This window comes from Nematostella vectensis, chromosome 6 (assembly GCF_932526225.1).
Source record: "Nematostella vectensis chromosome 6, jaNemVect1.1, whole genome shotgun sequence".
In the NCBI taxonomy this organism is placed as follows: domain Eukaryota; kingdom Metazoa; phylum Cnidaria; class Anthozoa; order Actiniaria; family Edwardsiidae; genus Nematostella; species Nematostella vectensis.
In genome coordinates, this window is record NC_064039.1 from 7,913,858 (window position 1) to 7,933,213 (window position 19,356).

At 38.7% G+C, this 19,356-nt stretch overlaps 1 protein-coding gene across 3 annotated transcripts in view; it reads right to left on the reverse strand.

Annotated features, from left to right (window-relative positions):
• Nucleotides 1-19,356, reverse strand: part of LOC5502169 — a 108,331-nt gene that overhangs the window by 5,260 nt on the left and 83,715 nt on the right. For all 3 annotated transcript variants that reach the window (XM_048729321.1, XM_048729323.1, XM_048729324.1), the window contains 13 exons: nt 17,598-17,941; nt 17,065-17,203; nt 16,303-16,634; nt 16,080-16,221; nt 14,403-14,597; nt 12,131-14,210; nt 10,673-11,267; nt 9,800-10,009; nt 4,302-4,427; nt 2,454-2,666; nt 1,707-1,955; nt 529-1,266; nt 70-300 (listed from right to left, as the gene is read on the reverse strand). In XM_048729321.1, coding sequence (XP_048585278.1) covers nt 70-300; nt 529-1,266; nt 1,707-1,955; nt 2,454-2,666; nt 4,302-4,427; nt 9,800-10,009; nt 10,673-11,267; nt 12,131-14,210; nt 14,403-14,597; nt 16,080-16,221; nt 16,303-16,634; nt 17,065-17,203; nt 17,598-17,941 — 5,594 coding nt within the window. The remainder of the gene's footprint in view (nt 1-69; nt 301-528; nt 1,267-1,706; nt 1,956-2,453; nt 2,667-4,301; nt 4,428-9,799; nt 10,010-10,672; nt 11,268-12,130; nt 14,211-14,402; nt 14,598-16,079; nt 16,222-16,302; nt 16,635-17,064; nt 17,204-17,597; nt 17,942-19,356) is intronic.

Below are 19,356 nucleotides of genomic sequence, written 5' to 3' on the forward strand. Positions count from 1 at the left end.
CAATCAACGATTCCTTTTTTTTACAAAAAAAAGCAAAGATGAGGGGTTAATGCATAGGACCGTGTTTACCTTTTCATAATCCTTCTTATCCTTTCTGCGCGCCCAAAATGCAATGAGAAGATAAAGACCAAAACCCGTAGCAATGGTCACAACAACAGACAAATTGTCGGAGATGTTTTTGAAGCCAGCCCAAACCTTGTCGAAGTCAATAGGATTTGGTGCTACGAGCAGACCCCCTCCAAACGCTGTGAGATGGTCACAGATACAGTGGACTTTATTGAGCTTGGTCAGATTGCCAACCTGGAGTAAAGTAAAAGTAAAATAAGTGTAAATCGTCCGAAGCAACAGAACCCCTTTAGAATACATAATAGTGTTGAAAAGTGTTCTCCGGTCATGGTGCAGCATGGACGGAGGGGCGATGCAAATACAATACTTTCTGTAAACAAGTTTTAAAGCATAAAGAAGACCAAATAATTAATCGTTTACAATCGTTAGCTTATTTGCATTTCGATTAAAATCTGCAATTACCTTGCAGCCTTTTGTTGTCCAGACTTCCCTTTCGACGTCCCAGTACTTGCAGGAAGACTGGAATTTGTCGATGGTGTACCTTACGTCACGTTTCTCGTCAAAAACCGGTACTACCGTCTCCAATCTTCCACCTTGTCCCGGCGCCTGCGTGGGCCTGGGTGGCGGGTCCTTATACAGCAAGCATGAGCGCCGTTCTCGAGAGCTTCCACCACAATCTCGCCTGACACGTTTACTGATCTTCTCCTCTGCCATGAAATGGCGCAACCCGATATAATACAACCCAGGCTTTGTGATCAAATTATCATCCAGAAAAATTGTATAGGCGTCCGCTTCACAAGTTTCTTCGTCATAACTGGGGTTTGATTCATTACACATTGAATAGTTGGGAAGTATAGCGATCACTTCGTCCGTGTGGACTTGTGGCCTATCATTCATCTTCAAGAAGATATGGAAACTACTTCGAGGGTCCCCACCAACTCGAAATCCTACAGGCAACTCGTCGAGTGTTATGTTGTAAGAGTGGTAAACAATGCTACCATTTCGTTTAGGAACGAATAAGGTTTCATTGCGATCAGATTCTGGCGAAGCACGTGGAATAAAAAGATTAATTGGAGTGCTTAGGTTGGCGACGGTCAAAACAAAGTTGTTATCGTTTCTTAATTCCATGCTGACGACGCTTGATTTGATGCTTTCTGATGTCTCGTCCCAAGTGTTAGGGTTATCTTCAAATTTTATCGTCTGCAATGAAAGTGATTTCATTAGCACGATATAAGCGTTTATTCTAATTGTCTATATCCTACAAGGTTGAACACTTGTAATAATCCTAAAAATATATGATAATCTAAGGTGTGCGAGCGGCAATGTTACCATTTTACTTACAGTCGATTACGTAACAATCTTTGATGATTTTTAAAGGAAAAAAGCGATAAATATTTCAAAATTGTAAAGGAGTGCTTTATTGAAAGTTTTTTTTTGAGAGTGTGACTGATACTTTAGAGAGGATTTCCTGTCAAATAGCGCGGATTCGAATAGATTCTTTTGTCTGTTGTCGGTTGAGGTTTTCGTCGGCCCACCAGAAGTAAACTGGTGCGGTTGCCGCATTAAGGTGCACGCTATCTGTTTATCGTAACACGATGGTACTAGTGGTAGCTACAAAGCATTTTAAGTGCTGGTATTACCTGAGTATCTATATGTCTAGAGCCCAGAGTCTTATTGTCAAACATCGTGGATGCCGGAGGGAGGTTGACAACTGCACCATTACAACTAATAGGAGCTTCTCCAACCTTATCCGGGAACACTTTCTTGAGCACGACACCTACAAAAGGTGTAACGATCTGGATGGCTTCCTCTCCGGGAACTTGCAGCGAGAGAAGATTTTTTGAAACCTCATCTAATGACTTTGTTGCTTCTAGAGAGAGCTGCCTTGCCTATGGATAGCATCATAAAAGAGCAAGTGAGTAATGTCAAGTAGAATATTTTGTCTTGGCCCACTGGCCAATAAAGGCCAATCACGCCGCTATTTTATGCTCCCGCTCAATGCCGAGTCACAGAAAGTATCCATTTCCATCGGCTAATTCAAGTGAGTGGGTCTAAGTTCAAACGTCGTATTAGCCATGAGCCGTATTCAATGGAAATTAATGCAACTGAAAAGGTGCATTGTTTTATCTTCATTTGCATGCACTTCCATTGAATACGGCTTATGTAAAATATGACGTTTGTGCATGAAGGTATATCAATAAAATATCGTCAATAACATATCAGACTTTATTCGTAGATTGTTATTTTGAAGCTTCATTACAAATTAACCGTTGCATTTTCTATAACTTTGACTATATTTTTCTGTGTTTTTTTTTTCTCGGAGTATCTTCTTAGCCCATAAAGCGTCTTCGTAAGCCTTTCAATACAATTCATTACATTTTTCTTACCAGCGACCGCGATGCATTAACGGGTTGATCGGCCTCCTTCGCAGGAGGATCGCCATAGTTTCGTGCTGAGTCTCCCGCGGCCGCAATAAGGTTTCCTATACCAAACACCAGTACCACGCCGACCTCCTCAAGAGTCTTGCTTGACACTTCAGTATTGTTTATTTTGGATGTCATGAGTTTCTTCATTGAGGTTAAACTTTTCAAGACCTTCCGCTGTAAACGATTACGTGTTATATTATTTAAATAAAGCAGCACTTTGCGCTTTTGCTTCACTGGTGCATTGCATTGATTTGTAGATATAAATGCACTACATTACCAAGGAAGAATGAAAGTTCATACATTCTGCATTTTTTTTAAGGTAGGGCGTGGTCTCTCCAAGATATAACGTCACCCTACATAATCTAATACCAATAATGCTACTTCCAGATCGCAAGTTTCAATAAAATAAACCCATGGAGCTTGAAGATACTATTGTTTTCCAATTGCGGGGTGATGTTGAACAATTTTCACAGGAGCGTTTTTGAGAAAATTAACGATGTTGATTTTTGAGGTTTAATGTATACAATATTAACCCGTATTATTTAGACCACCACAACTTCGACCAGGGAGGTAAATTCGACAATCGACTTGTCTAGTATTTTGCTGGATACCTATATTCAACGAATTGATACCAAAACCGATTGAAAGTTTTTTAGATCACGAGATTTCTTTCTTAGAACGTTGATGATGCCTCGCCATTTTAGAGAGCTATCACTTCATTCGGCGCTGCAACAATAAAAATGCGTCTCATATCCAATCCCCATTAACAATTTTTTTCTAAATCGCTGACCGAATACTTTGATACTTAATTAGCATGCTGTGTAAATTTAGCGGTCATTGAAAACCTCCTTCATATCTTTTTATCGACCCTAAACGACGCATAATCCCAGCTCTTTTTCCCCCGATCTCTATGTTTTGGTCGTTTTGGGTAGCTATTGTCTAGAGTGCAAAAAGGAATGCGATCACACTTCGCTTGGTTGGTTTCCGAATCCTCTCCGACAAATGCAAATTAACAGGGTATGCTTATTGATCAAATGTCACGTGTATTCGTAACACCCGTGTAGCAAAAGCGCAAAGTGGAGAGGTATCGAACTTCTGGTACTGTAGTAAGTCTTCTTAACGTCATTTTTTCTTCTGTTATAACAACAACTTCTTTCTCAGTGTCAGACCCGGTCTTATTCTCGTGTTGCAACAATAACCTTAGGGGTTGTCTGAGCAAAATAACAGATTCCTTGTTATTTTAAAAATAACATTTATAGTTTTCCTTAGTCCCTTTCATTACACTCATGATTATTATGTAATAACGGTGACGCGTGACTCAGCGAGTGTGACATTGGGTACCCCCCTATAGGGACCATGGGATCAGGAGACAGCCTTTGCATACGTGCGTCCTTTCCGTCCTGGCTCTTGACCCGTGTAGATACAGGTAAATCGCTGTTTTCCCTTCCTTCCCTCACTTGCTGAGTCACGTACCATAGTTTTTGGCGTTTTTGCTGTCCTCACCTTTACTGGTCATTATTCTAAGCTTTCAGTCTTAGATAGATTATTGATTTTACAAATATGTATTTGTTAATTGTGGTTTGTAAAAAACGGCTTTGGGATAACCTTTTTTCATTATAACATAGCTACCGGTGCCAGGCGCACACCCCCCCCCCCCCCCCCCCTCCTTAGCGGCCAAATATTGGGTCATTTCTTATTAAGGAATCTACAAATGCTATGCTTTTCCATATGATACCTATAACTGCGCATCCCCCCCCCCCTCAAGCCTTTCCTGGGTACGCGCCTGTATACCAAATCCAATCTGCTTACCTGTGTCGTGGCATCAACTTCTTCCTTTATAGCAGAGACCATAGCAATTGTGGATCCTATCTGCTTGACAGCTGACAGTGAAGTTACCGTTTTGTTTTCGAACAAATCGACCACCATACTTCTTGTCTGAAAATCAGAACAAAAGAAAATGTTATATAGAAGAGAACAAGAACGCAAGACTTCGTGATATGAAGACTTAAATTGGGAGGGAACAGTATCAAAGGCGAAGTCTGCAGACCTAACCAAACCCAGAAGTTAAGCTGTTATTCCACTATTTTATTTAATTGATTTCAAACATTCTTCCTAAAGCTTAAAATTGAGTTGTTATTCTGTATTTAGAACAGACTCTTAGTCTGCTCAGCGGCCTCCTCCATTAGCGGATACTGAAACCCCAACCTTTTCATTATCGACCAATCAGAATGGTAGAGAGTCAACGATAACCGTCACGAATATCAAGGTGGAATACTTGTGTCACTAATAAGAGTTGTAGCACCAATACATACTATCACGAGTAGCACCAATACATACTTCACGAATTATATCAAGCACTCAACGGTAGTCATTGGCGAGTCATGGCAATCCATTGTAGTCAATGGCTAGCCTACGTGTAGCGGCTGACTCGCGAAATCCTCTCGTAGCGTCTACGCAACGGCGGCGATAATCGTGTTCCGCGACGTCACGGCTTTCACAGGAAAACCTAAAATAGACTCTGATTGGCCACTGACTTAGTAACTTTCTCTTGGATATTTTGATTGGCCCAGATCAGAAGTTGAAATTAAGGTTCCCGCTGTTTACGATGTGAGTTTATCAAGCGGTTCAAATATGGAGAAAAACTCTCCCACCTAATCGCGATAAATCTGTCCTAAGTTCAGCCTTAGACATGTGTCAACGTTTTTTGGGATACAGAAACCACACAAAGAACAAGAGAAGGCTTTCTCTGCTTTTTTGAACGATGATGTCGATGTCTTTCTACGAAAAGTCTTTCATTTACCAAGCAATTTCGTTATTTTAGTTATTTTCCTAAGTTCTATCCAAAATGGCTAGGTTTTTACCAAATTTTTCCTTTTAAGCTGCAGATCACGGCAATCCTGAATATGTATGCGCTTGTGTTGTGTACACAGAAATCTAAACGCTCAAGTTCACATCGAACGCTGAAAGTCGAGGAGCGCTTGCCATCCATGAGACACCGTTCGTAATCTTTCTCAATTACCCTCTTACAAAGAATGCAGGTATACATTAGCAGAATTAAAACGAAGGAATGTGCACGTGGAAAGTAGCAGCATTAGGGGGCAATGTTGGAATGTTTGTTTTGCATGACGAAACCTGAACGTGTTTGCGCGCTGAATAAGAGAAAAGCCATTCATAGATGTCAAAATTAATCTATTCAAATTTATTACAATGGCGTCACGGAACATGATTATCGCCGGCGTTGCGTAGACGCTACGAGAGGATCTCGCGAGTCAACGGCTACACGTAGGCTAGTCAATGGCAAGTCATATCAGTCTATGGTAGTACACGGCCATACTCAAAGCATGGCAAGCCATGGCACACCATGGCAGTGTATGGCAAAACATTGCCATGACGTGCCATGGGATGCCATACTAAACGTTTGGTAAGCCATGGCACACCATGGCAGTGTATGGCAAGACATCTAAACACAGAAATCTAAACGCTCAAGTTCACATCGAACGCTGAAAGTCGAGGAGCGCTTGCCATCCATGAGATACCGTTCGTAATCTTTCTCAATTACCCTCTTACAAAGAATGCAGGTATACATTAGCAGAATTAAAACGAAGGGATGTGCACTTGGAAAGTAGCAGCATTAGGGGGCGATGTTGGAATGTTTGTTTTGCATGACGAAACCTGAACGTGTTTGCGCGCTGAATAAGAGAAAAGCCATTCATAGATACATGGCACATCATGGCAATGTATGGCAAAACATTGCCATGACGTGCCATAATTAAAGTATGGTAAGCCATGGCACGTCATGGCAATGAATGACAGGTTATGTCAATACTTGGTAAACCATGTTAAGCCATGGCACATCATGGCAATGTTTTGCCATACATTGCCATGGTCTGCCATAATGTGCCATGGCTAGCCATGGTCCACCAAAGTATAGCCATAACCTGCCATACGCTGCCATGGTGTGCCATGGCTAGCCATGGTCCACCAAAGTATAGCCATAATCTGCCATACACTCTACGTAATCGTAGACTGCAAGACATTTGCATCTTAATGTACAAAGTTAAAAATGGCCTTTGTCCATCTGGGATTAGTGATTTGTTTTCTAAAAAAAACACGAACTATAATTTAAGATTGTCCGATTTTGTTATTCCAAGATTTAACACAGTCACTTACGGGAAACATTCCCTAAGATATATGGGGGCTAAACTATGGAATAGCCTACCTAGGGCAGAAAGATCAATTGACAGTTTAAAAAGTTTTAAAGTGACTATGAGAAAAAAGGATTTCGAATTTATAGAAAATTGCAAGGGCTGTGCCCTATGTTCCGCATGATAATTTTTAAATCTAGTCAATTTTTTTTTCATAATTTCATATAGATTACAATCAATTTACATGTATTTATATATATATATATATATATATATATATATATATATATATATATTTATATTTATTTAGCTTTATCAGTAAGAATCTACAATTTTAAATTTTTAATAATCAGTATAATTTTTATAATTTTATCTTTTTTTTGTGTCCCCCAATTAGTAGGGGTCTTATCCCCGGCTATCTATCTATCTATCTATCTATCTATCTATCTATCTATCTATCTATCTATCTATCTATCTATCTATCTATCTATCTATCTATCTATCTATCTATCTATCTATCTATCTATCTATCTATCTATCTATCTATCTATCTATCTATCTATCTATCTATCTATCTATCTATCTATCTATCTATCTATCTATCTATCTATCTATCTATCTATCTATCTATCTATCTATCTATCTATCTATCTATCTATCTATCTATCTATCTATCTATCTATCTATCTATCTATCTATCTATCTATCTATCTATCTATCTATCTATCTATCTATCTATCTATCTATCTATCTATCTATCTATCTATCTATCTATCTATCTATCTATCTATCTATCTATCTATCTATCTATCTATCTATCTATCTATCTATCTATCTATCTATCTATCTATCTATCTATCTATCTATCTATCTATCTATCTATCTATCTATCTATCTATCTATCTATCTATCTATCTATCTATCTATCTATCTATCTATCTATCTATCTATCTATCTATCTATCTATCTATCTATCTATCTATCTATCTATCTATCTATCTATCTATCTATCTATCTATCTATCTATCTATCTATCTATCTATCTATCTATCTATCTATCTATCTATCTATCTATCTATCTATCTATCTATCTATCTATCTATCTATCTATCTATCTATCTATCTATCTATCTATCTATCTATCTATCTATCTATCTATCTATCTATCTATCTATCTATCTATCTATCTATCTATCTATCTATCTATCTATCTATCTATCTATCTATCTATCTATCTATCTATCTATCTATCTATCTATCTATCTATCTATCTATCTATCTATCTATCTATCTATCTATCTATCTATCTATCTATCTATCTATCTATCTATCTATCTATCTATCTATCTATCTATCTATCTATCTATCTATCTATCTATCTATCTATCTATCTATCTATCTATCTATCTATCTATCTATCTATCTATCTATCTATCTATCTATCTATCTATCTATCTATCTATCTATCTATCTATCTATCTATCTATCTATCTATCTATCTATCTATCTATCTATCTATCTATCTATCTATCTATCTATCTATCTATCTATCTATCTATCTATCTATCTATCTATCTATCTATCTATCTATCTATCTATCTATCTATCTATCTATCTATCTATCTATCTATCTATCTATCTATCTATCTATCTATCTATCTATCTATCTATCTATCTATCTATCTATCTATCTATCTATCTATCTATCTATCTATCTATCTATCTATCTATCTATCTATCTATCTATCTATCTATCTATCTATCTATCTATCTATCTATCTATCTATCTATCTATCTATCTATCTATCTATCTATCTATCTATCTATCTATCTATCTATCTATCTATCTATCTATCTATCTATCTATCTATCTATCTATCTATCTATCTATCTATCTATCTATCTATCTATCTATCTATCTATCTATCTATCTATCTATCTATCTATCTATCTATCTATCTATCTATCTATCTATCTATCTATCTATCTATCTATCTATCTATCTATCTATCTATCTATCTATCTATCTATCTATCTATCTATCTATCTATCTATCTATCTATCTATCTATCTATCTATCTATCTATCTATCTATCTATCTATCTATCTATCTATCTATCTATCTATCTATCTATCTATCTATCTATCTATCTATCTATCTATCTATCTATCTATCTATCTATCTATCTATCTATCTATCTATCTATCTATCTATCTATCTATCTATCTATCTATCTATCTATCTATCTATCTATCTATCTATCTATCTATCTATCTATCTATCTATCTATCTATCTATCTATCTATCTATCTATCTATCTATCTATCTATCTATCTATCTATCTATCTATCTATCTATCTATCTATCTATCTATCTATCTATCTATACACTGCCATGGTGTGCCATGGCTAGCCATGGTCCACCAAAGTATAGCCATAACCTGCCATACACTGCCATGGTGTGCCATGGCTAGCCATGGTCCACCAAAGTATAGCCATAACCTGCCATACACTGCCATGGTGTGCCATGGCTAGCCATGGTCCACCAAAGTATAGCCATAACCTGCCATACACTGCCATGGTGTGCCATGGTGTGCCATGTTTTGATTATGGCAGTGTATAACCATAGACTGACATGACTTGCCATTGTCTACAATGGATTGCCATGATTCGCCAATGAGTACCGTTATGTGCTTGATATAATTCGTGATACTATGTATTGGTGCTACAACCCTTATTAGTGACACAAGGATTCCACATTGATATTCGTTACGGTTATCATTGACGGTAAACCTCCAGGATACTGAAACAGTTTGCTCACATTGCTATTGGCTTGGTGGGAGTAAAATTAAGAAAATCCAATTTTTTGGAACGACTATCAGAAGAATCTTCTCAAGAAGGAGAGAACGGTTAATACCATCAATGAGCGAGTGGATTAGGTGAAATGTGCATGTAGCTTGTGATAAAACTCAGTCACTTCTGAGATTGTTCGGATTTTCACGAAAAAAATGCGAATAACACAATTCAGAGGTGTAATTAGTCGATCTCTCAGCCTATAGAAAAATATCTGCTTATGAAAACCTGCCTTATATTTACATACATTTCCAATGGTATGATGGTACGAGAATATCAGACACAATATCAGATTCTACTGCCTAGCACCTTTTGTCTTGTCGACCTGTCTTCCTCGCTCCCACTCCTCCCAGAATGTGTCGCCAAGATGTTAATAATTGACATCTGGCAATTGATTTCTTGTGTCAACTCCTGTGTCTTTCCATCGATCATGAGCTTATTGATCATACCGTCCTGGTCAGCAATCAGTTGGTAAACCTCATCGGTCAGCGCATTTTCTTCCCCAGGGGGAATAAGCACCTAAGGGAAATATAAAACATTTGTTTTTTGAATTTTGAATTTGTCCTGTTGAAAACTAGTCAAGTTAGCATATTATCTAGTCTTCTTTCTTAGTTAGTCTTACACTACGGCTTTCTTTATTTTATGCTTATCTAAAGAGAGCTTAGGATCTGCCTCCCCCCCTTGCTTCTATCATTTTGCCCTACCCCTTTAATTTAAGGCATACTTTTATTATTAAGATAGAAGTTCACACAGAGGGTGCAGGGGGTGCGTTCGCCCTCCCCCCACCCCAACCCCCCACAACGGGCGACACGCCCACTTCCAGTTCGAAATAGAAGTGCTATTTGTAGACAGAATTATAAAGCATATAAGCTTTTTATAAAGAAAAAAAAAAGCATTCTAGATCACTCTGGTACGTCATAAGTCATAAGACTTTTTTGTAACCAAATCCGATAATAAACGTCCCGTGGAGATACTGCAATGGCATCAAAAAATCCCTTTTTGTCCCCCCCACCTCCCCCGAGAAAATAAGAACAACTTTTTCGGATTTCGCACCCCCAAAGACAACATAAATAAGCTAACTCTTTTTCAGTGTTCTGGCCCAAGAACCGAAACTTTGAGATCAACTTTGTAGCAAAATAACGTCGGTGTCGGTGTTGAAAAGCAATAAGAGTGCCTACATACCTGTGTAGCCATCACCTGGGTAGTGTATGAACCAAAGCAGTCGGCTATTTTTACAACGGCCTCCAGAGTGAAGTTTTTGCCGGGGTTTCCTACAGGTAACTTGGTAACGACGGTGTTGCGCTCGCCATAGTATAATGTTGTCGCCAGCCCGAACATGTTAATGTAGTTGAATTCGTAATTTAGCGGCGTGTCAGTGTCCTGCCAGTCGGAACACGATAAAGTGAACTCAGTTATGTTGGCTAACCCTGTAGGTTTATCAATAAAGCAAGAACCAAACTGTGGAGGTAGGTTTACTATAAACACGTATTCAGAGCGACCGTCTGTTCTTCCGTACATTCGACCAGTTAAGATAAGCCTGTATTTGACGCCTCCTTTCAGTGAATTCGCTCGCATTACTATGAATTTTTGAAGTGTTCCCGTGGTTGTTATATTATCCATGTGGTTTGCTGATACTAGCAATGACCGTCCATCTGCAGTTTCCTCAAATAACTGCCAGGAGTAGGAAACCGGGTTTGTGATTGTCTCGTTTTCACATGATCCTACAAACGAAAACTTCTCGCTTGAAAAAGCCTTTGCCCTGCAGTTCCTCAAGCAACTGAAAATAAAAACAATATAAAATGTGGTATCATTGTTTGTCCTACACTCGTACAAGCAGGCCAAAAATATCATCTTCAGGCGCATTTTTTAGTCCAAGCTTGGCTTGGCTTAGTTTATTTTGGAACATTATCATACAATTTCATCAAAATCTTAAACTAAGTAGAGAAAAAGTAAATGTCAACAATCACCCAAGAGCGTAAAACTACAGACATCGATTCATTGAAAAAAATGCCCCATATGCCGAATTATGAGTGGAATTTAATATACCAGCTACTTAATTAATCAATGCATCAAAATTTCATTCGCTATTTTAGCATTTGCCTATCCCGCGTAGCAAGCTCAAACGGCTGGGGAAGATGAGGCCTCATTTTAAACAACCTTACAATGAGTGGACTTTAATATAACAGCTACTTAATTAATCAATGCATCAAGATTTCATTCGCTATTTTACCATTTGCCTATCCAGCGTAGCAAGCTCAAACGGCTGGGGAAGATGAGGCCTCACTTTATACAACCTTACAATAAGTGGAATTTAATATAACTGCTACTTAATTAATCAATGCATCAAGATTTCATTCGCTATTTTACCATTTGACTATCCAGCGTAGCAAGCTCAAACGGCTGGGGAAGATGAGGCCTCACTTTATACAACCTTACAATAAGTGGAATTTAATATAACAGCTACTTAATTAATCAATGCATCAAGATTTCATTCGCTATTTTACCATTTGACTATCCAGCGTAGCAAGCTCAAACGGCTGGGGAAGATGAGGCCTCATCCTCTCCTTTCCCTAGCGCGCGCCTAGTAATCGTCGCTCTTCTTTCCAACCCGTTGGGCTTGTTACGCAGGCTACCATTTACCTTATTTCAAGCGCTGGCGGGTTCCCCGGTACGACGTGCAGCGTTTGCGTTGTCATCGTGCGTCTTTTGACCTCGCGTAGAGTACGGGCCACCACCAGTACAATAGCATATGACTCATTCACAAGCAACCTTCCAAGATCAAGGCTCACGTTATCCCCAGCCTTCATCAACCGATTTGGATAAGAACTATTGCAGAATCGCTCATGACTGAACTCTGGAGAGTACTCCAGTGGTTGCCCTGCGCTGAGAACCTCGATGTCCGCTTTTATTGTGCTGTTTTTATTGTAACAGAACCAATAATAGTTGAAATCTGAGGTTCCGTCGTAGTCCGGGTCGTACGAATTAGACGCATCAAACGTTACAACGGAGCCAAATTTCCGCGTGATCACCTGCCCGCCTCTAATAGTCGCAACAAGAGAACTTGGCTTAATTTGGAAGTACGCATCAGCGTGTTGGTATACTCCCTCCTGTCCTCTCATGGAAACGTTGAATCGTACCCTGTATTGCCCATAATGAAGAGTCTTTGGTTCCAAGGTATAGTCCTCAAACGTGCCAACTGTTTGCGGCTCACCGATCGGTGTTAGCGCCTGGATGGTCCAAACATTGTCTTTCAACTGAGTTGCTTTGCAATCGATAACGGTAGCTGTTAAAAACGTTTTAGCGATCGGGCGAGTCAGGGCTGTTGCGTTTTCTTTATCAAGTCCAAGATTTATAATACTTGTGTTTGGATTGTTACAAGGAATCTTCAGGGCTACTACATGACCATATATGGTAAACTCTGATACTAAATTCCAGGCTGTCAGTTTGGTGTAGTACACTTTGACTTCCTGGTAAATGTGTCCAAAGGTAAGTGGTCCAGCTTCGTCTTTGAATGTCACGTTTGAGAATCTAGCAAGACAATGGCTTTTCCCATAACCAATCACGGTATCGTTACCGATATCCGCCACATAACACGAGTTTGTACCGAACTCAGACGCTGTTATGGTAAACGTCATCGTTTCGTTGATTTCCCGCGGCGAGTCACTGGTAAGCTGAGGTTCTTCAATTTGATTTTGAACAATGGCCACTCCGTTAGATACTATATACCCAAGGTTGTTGCTACAGTTTACGGTAACATCATATACACCAACGTTGTTATAGAGGTACGTTATAACGGCTTTGTTCTCAAGGGAAGATACGAGAGAAGAGTTGCCATCGCCAAAGCTCCAAATACATTCGTATGGATTGGAGCCATTTACATCAAAGTGCATCAGTGATGCCCCCAAAAAAGATTGCGGGCGAACTGTCAGGTTTGTTTTAGTAAAAGGGATAATCTCATAGACTTCGATAACGAGCGATGCATTTGCTTGACTTACGTTATTAAATAGATGCACTGTGACATTATAGACTCCTGGAAGGGGGTAATTATGCACAAGTGAAAATACCACTATTTCTGTATACAGTACACCATTATCCATGGTGTAATTGACATGAGGGTTCGATCCATTAACCTCTAGGAGTATCTCAAGGTTATCGAGCTGGTATATTCGGTCAAATTTCCCCAGATTTCGTAGTGAGATGTTGAGTATATTCACAGGGTGTTCTACAATAACAGGGGCAAATATCGTTTGGTTGCTGACAAAGTTTGAGGTAAGCAGGGTAACAATGTAGATCCCTGGTGTGGTGAAGATATGAGAGCAAGTTGAAACATGGGGCCTTTCAGACTCTCCAACAGTCACATTACATCCAATGGTTTCGTCTCCATAATTGACGTAAGCAATTACCATTGTTCCAACATCAAACGTCCAGAAAAAGGTGAATGTCTTCCCGACTAATATGGAAGAGCTTATATTTACAAATGCCAGTCCTGAGATAGCGTTCTGTGTATAGATGATCCCTATGTTTGGTAGATGTTTTTCGCGAGAAACGCGCACAGGGTAGATTCCCGGAAGGGAGAAGGCGTGACTGACACTGCATACTGTCGTGTTGGTTGAGGTATTACCAATACTATAAGTAGAAAATTTGCTATCATCACACGAAGGTTGCTCAACAGTGAATGACTCGTCCGTTCTGGTGTACAATGGAAAGGTGATGTTCGGTGCTGAAACAGATAATAAGTATAAGTATGGTTAAAAAGATCCTCAATTCTAATTTATGCGAATGTCTTCCACGTTAGAGCAGGTGACCAAGGCTAACAACTTGCAATGCAAAGTTTTCTTATATTAGATCTCCAACCTTTTGTACATACATATAGCTAAATTTTGTAAATCTGATGACATCCAACATCCCGTACCTGGACAGAGATGAATATTGCATGGGCGTGTTCTAACCCTTGGCCCTAGCACATCGCAGTCAGTACCATTGAAGTTCGGTTCAGGATTTGTGCAATTCCTGGTTTTCGTCTGGATACCACCACCACAAGTTACTGGGCACTCGGACCAGGCAGTAAAGTTAGTGTAACCACCATTTTGAGCAGGAGGAGTTGGTACTAGAAAATAATAATTAAGGTGAAATTAAAATCATTTGATAAACGTAAATGTACTCTATTTTTTTTTTCAGGGAAGGGCTTATAACTAAATGATCGTGTCAGAAAATATGCTCGCGACAATTAACTTAAATAATTTAAAAAGAACATACAGGTCAGATCATCTACTTCTCTAGAGTAACTTTAACTCTTCGTGCCATAAATATTACTCGGAGTTAGGCCTAGGACAAATGCTGTTTTTTGTACCTCTCCAAACACGTACGAACCGAGTCGATTGTCAATTTTATTTGCATTTGAACTCTGAGTTCAAACCCCTTTAGAGCTCAAACCTCGGGAATCTTTAAGTTTTCTAAGCTTTTCCATGTTATACTGTATCCTATGCATGTCTTGTTAGGCGTTTTAACCAACAACTTAATCTGTCATAATTACTTAGGTACACGCACATAAATACAATGAAAACTCATTGATAAGCAGAACACTCGATAACTAAAACTAATATTTATCCCCCTTTAAACAGCCCACATTTTGGAGTAAGTACGCAGCTGCTTTGTCTCCTATTATCTTTGTTTTACAAAGGAGTTCTTTTGTCTTTATTCTTCTCGTTCTTTGTGTTATAGTGCGGATATTGTTCATTTGCCCAATCAAATTGAAGCTTGTAAGAGCTGCGCACTGACCCACATTTTGTCATATCCTAGCAAAGTACCAAATGTGAGAAAGCATTAATTTCCATCGGCTGATTTTGAGAAGTCAATGCGATATCTTCGGTTGAATTTGCTAAATAAAGCGTTGAATGAAAACAAATAACAAAGGTGTTGCTGACAAAGGTAAGTATGAGGCCCCGTCCACACGTATCCGTTTTTATTTGAAAACGCAACGTTTTTGTTACGGATACGGGTATCGTCCACACATAATCCGCGAAAAAGGTGACTTGAAAAAAAACTTGAAAACGCTCTCCAGGGTGGAAGAATTCGAAAACGATACCTTATTGGTGCTGTGGGGACGGACGAAAACGGAACCCTTCGAAAACGATGGCGTGTGACTCTGGTCAAGTCCACTTGGCGCGCAAGTACGCATTCGTGGTATAACTTTTTCGATTTCTTTTCGTTTCTGTATTTTCGTGTGGACGCACGTATCTAAATGAAAACGCTACGTGTGGACGCAAATTTTTTTGACAACGGAACAAAAAGGTTGCGTTTTCAACGAAAACGGATACGTGGAAACGGGGTCTGAGTTACTTGGAGTCTGCGGTGGCACTATTTTAATAATGCCTAGTGCACACTAGCAACATATGAACACAACGACACGGGCGCGCGCACTATGTTTAGCCCGACATAACGACATGGACATAATGACATAAAAGAAAAAACATGTTTTTTCTCTTTTGTCCGTTCGTTATGTCGAAGATAAGAGTGCGCGCGCCCATGTCGTTATGTAGATATATCGCTAGTGTGCACTAGGCTTAACTTATTGGAGTTTAGAATTTACCGTGGCAACCAAGAAGCTCTACTCTCATGCATGGTCTTTCAACCCATGTCAGGACATGGAATCGCACATAACGCGCCGTGAAGTTATTGGACAGAATATGGTAAGCCACTTCTTCAGGCTTTTCGTGGTTACCAGGAAATACCTATAAGAAAATGCCAGTTACATACTATCATCAATACCATCACCAATGCTGTAATTCTGCACTAGAAGAGTAAATCAATACCTTAGCTTTCCCATTTTCTGTGAAGTTAGTCCAAGACAGACCGTCCGAGCTGTACAACAAGGCATAGCTTGAGACTGTCTGGGTGTAATGAAAAAATCTTCCTTGAGTCGCTACCCCAGCGATGACCATTTCCTCGCCTAGGTCTATCTGTAGCTTGCGCTCTGTGTCGCTGCCAGACACGCACCAAGCCCCCTGATACCTATCTTGTTGCTTAAAACTTAGAAGCCGACCATGCCATGGTGATTCATTTTCCAAGTCTAAAGTGGCGTTCATCGATTTCATCGCAGAGTTGGGGATCAACCCATAATTTATACCAAGAGGACTGAAACAGACTAGGCCCAAACAAATATTGTGATAATTGCAAGCTGGCATCGTTAATAATAAAGCATGTATGATCTCAATAGAAAAGCCATCTTAACTACTTCAAAGCAACCATAATCGAGTTAAGCCACTGAATGCAATTAATCGATAAACTGTATTAGAAATCTATTTAATGTTTTAGGTCTTAAAGTTACACGTTTGTATGTAACTTTTCATGCTATTGTTTTAATAAAGATCTTATCTATCTATCTATCTAAACGAAATAAGATACGGTTTCCGGGAGGACTGCTGAGAAATAGCTTGTTCTACATGCAATCTATGATTTTACAGTCGGCGTGTATGATATACCCTGGAAAAGACAATCAAGTTTTCTCTCTATGTAATCAACAAAGCTTTTTAAATTAATTTATCGTTATAACTAGGGGCGAGGCTCATATTCACCTGAATTTCCGATTAGCTCCACGCGCATGCAAATAGAACCATTCCAGGAATGTGGGTGAATTCTGACGTGGCGTGCTGTGATTGGCGGATGAAGTTCCTGTCTCATAACATGATGGGGATTTTGATTTCCCGTTAAAACCTATCAAACAAAAATATAGTTAAACATTTATTAAAAATGTATAAAAAAGGCTATTTTTTACTACTTATTCAATATTGGAAGAAAATTATGGAGTATTCTCAAAAAAACCAAGTTATTATTAAGACAAGTTTTATACTTCGTTCACATCGCATCAGGGTTTTATAATTACCCGATGAAAATGGGTGCTTTTTCCGACTTGCTAGGATGATAAAATGACCACTGAAAGAGACTGGGAAGAGGCTGGCATTCATGCTACACCTCAAGTGCTCGCATAATGTTAGCATTTGTGAAACAGCAAATCAAAGTACCTCAGGATATCGACAGACTACAGACAACTTGTATGTAAAGGAAAATTTATTTTAATTGCAATATAACTTGTTACGATTTGCCGTACCTTAATGTCTTCATTATCAGAATACCATTCCCAGCTTTCACTCTTCTGGGAATATGACACCGAGTACTCGGTCACCCATGACTCATGCCCGGTCCTATGTTGTCCTTGAGTAACTATAGCAACAACGTGATGCGTGTACTTTAGGTCTATCTGTAGGTACTGTTGGGTATCCTGTGCACCAGCACACCAAGCGCGGTAGAGTGTGTCTGAGTCTAGTCGTGTGTTGAATGCCGAGAAGAGCTTTTCTTCTTCTTCTTGGAAGAACTGGCCAGCAAGGACTGAGCTAGCGGAGATCTCGTCATCTTCTATCTTTTGATTTCCCATTCCCAATTCGTGAGTATGGTCTGAATATGATTTAAAAGGCAAAGATTCATATAGTAGAATAGACCGCGGTGATCCTAGTCCCTAATTCCTCAGTTCCTAAGTCAGTTCCTAGTCAGTTCCTTATCGGGGTCAGGGGGGGTACTTCATAAAAAAGCTAAAATAGTAAAAATACTTCATTTACCGAGTAAAATCGGCTAGTATCGGTAGAAAGGCGTGAAAGAATTATAAATATGGTTTATAAATTTTTGTAATTATTGTGGATTGTAGATTAATGCCTAGTAGAGTCTAGACATTGACTAGACTTGTCTGGTGTCTAATTTAGACGAATCCAATTTTCTATTTAATAATTAATGTTTTCAACGGTGAAGACCACCCAAGTAGGTCACGCTTGGATCACGCGCTTGGTAGTCACGCTAACCATAACTAACTGCGCTACATCTAAATTACGGATAGTAAAATAGAAACTGGACCTGAAGTGACCTAGCTCCTAGCTCCTAGCCCGGGCTTGTACTCTCGTTCCTAGTTATAGACAAACATCCAAAAATCATGCCAATCTCTATGAATTTTGTAAAGTGAGAAAAAAACACTTTTTCGGATGATTATGCACAGATACCTGTCAATTCCAGTGCATTTCTTCTTTTATTCTTCGGTTTCTAATAGTAAGAGTTCTAACTACGAAACACACGTTTTCCGAACCTACTCAATTACGCAACAACTCGTAATCCGTTCCTACTTCAGTAAAGCATAGTTGTTCCTACATCGTTTCTATTTGTACAAACAAATCCAAATTGGTACCCCTGATTTTTTACCCAGTTGTATTATACTGTGTTGTGCATTAAAGTGCGTGTGAAAAGTGTAAATTTTATTTCTATATAATTAGAAACTAGTCCCTACTTCCGGTCACGAGTAGAAACCAATTAGAAACTGGTCTAAAAATGATGCAAATCACTATGAACTTCTTTCGGATGATTCTAATTTTATCGCGGCTAGAAGTCATTCTGCAGTCAATCAAGGGACTCATAGCATGAATCTTTGCAAATAGCACTGAATAATTTTGAGAGAAGGTATCTGAATTGAAGTAGAGACTATATTGGAATGAGTCTTTTCTTCGAGTATAGGATCTTTTTTTGAATGTTTTTCACTAAATAATGACTGAAAGAGAAATTTAGCATAAATCCGATGAATAGCTTAAAAATCGATGTAAAAAATTATGGTGGCGTATTTCCAGCCGTACTCTCCAATTCTACACAGAAAATGGGTAATTTTGATTTTTTTTGTTATTGAAAAATTACCACCCACCCCCTTTCCATTAGTAACTGATTAGGAAATGACTAGGAACCAAGAAGTTTTAGGAACCAGGATCACCGTGGTGTAGAATAGTAAAAGTAAAATACAAAAAAAAAACCGTCACCGAAGCCAATTTTTTTTTAAAATA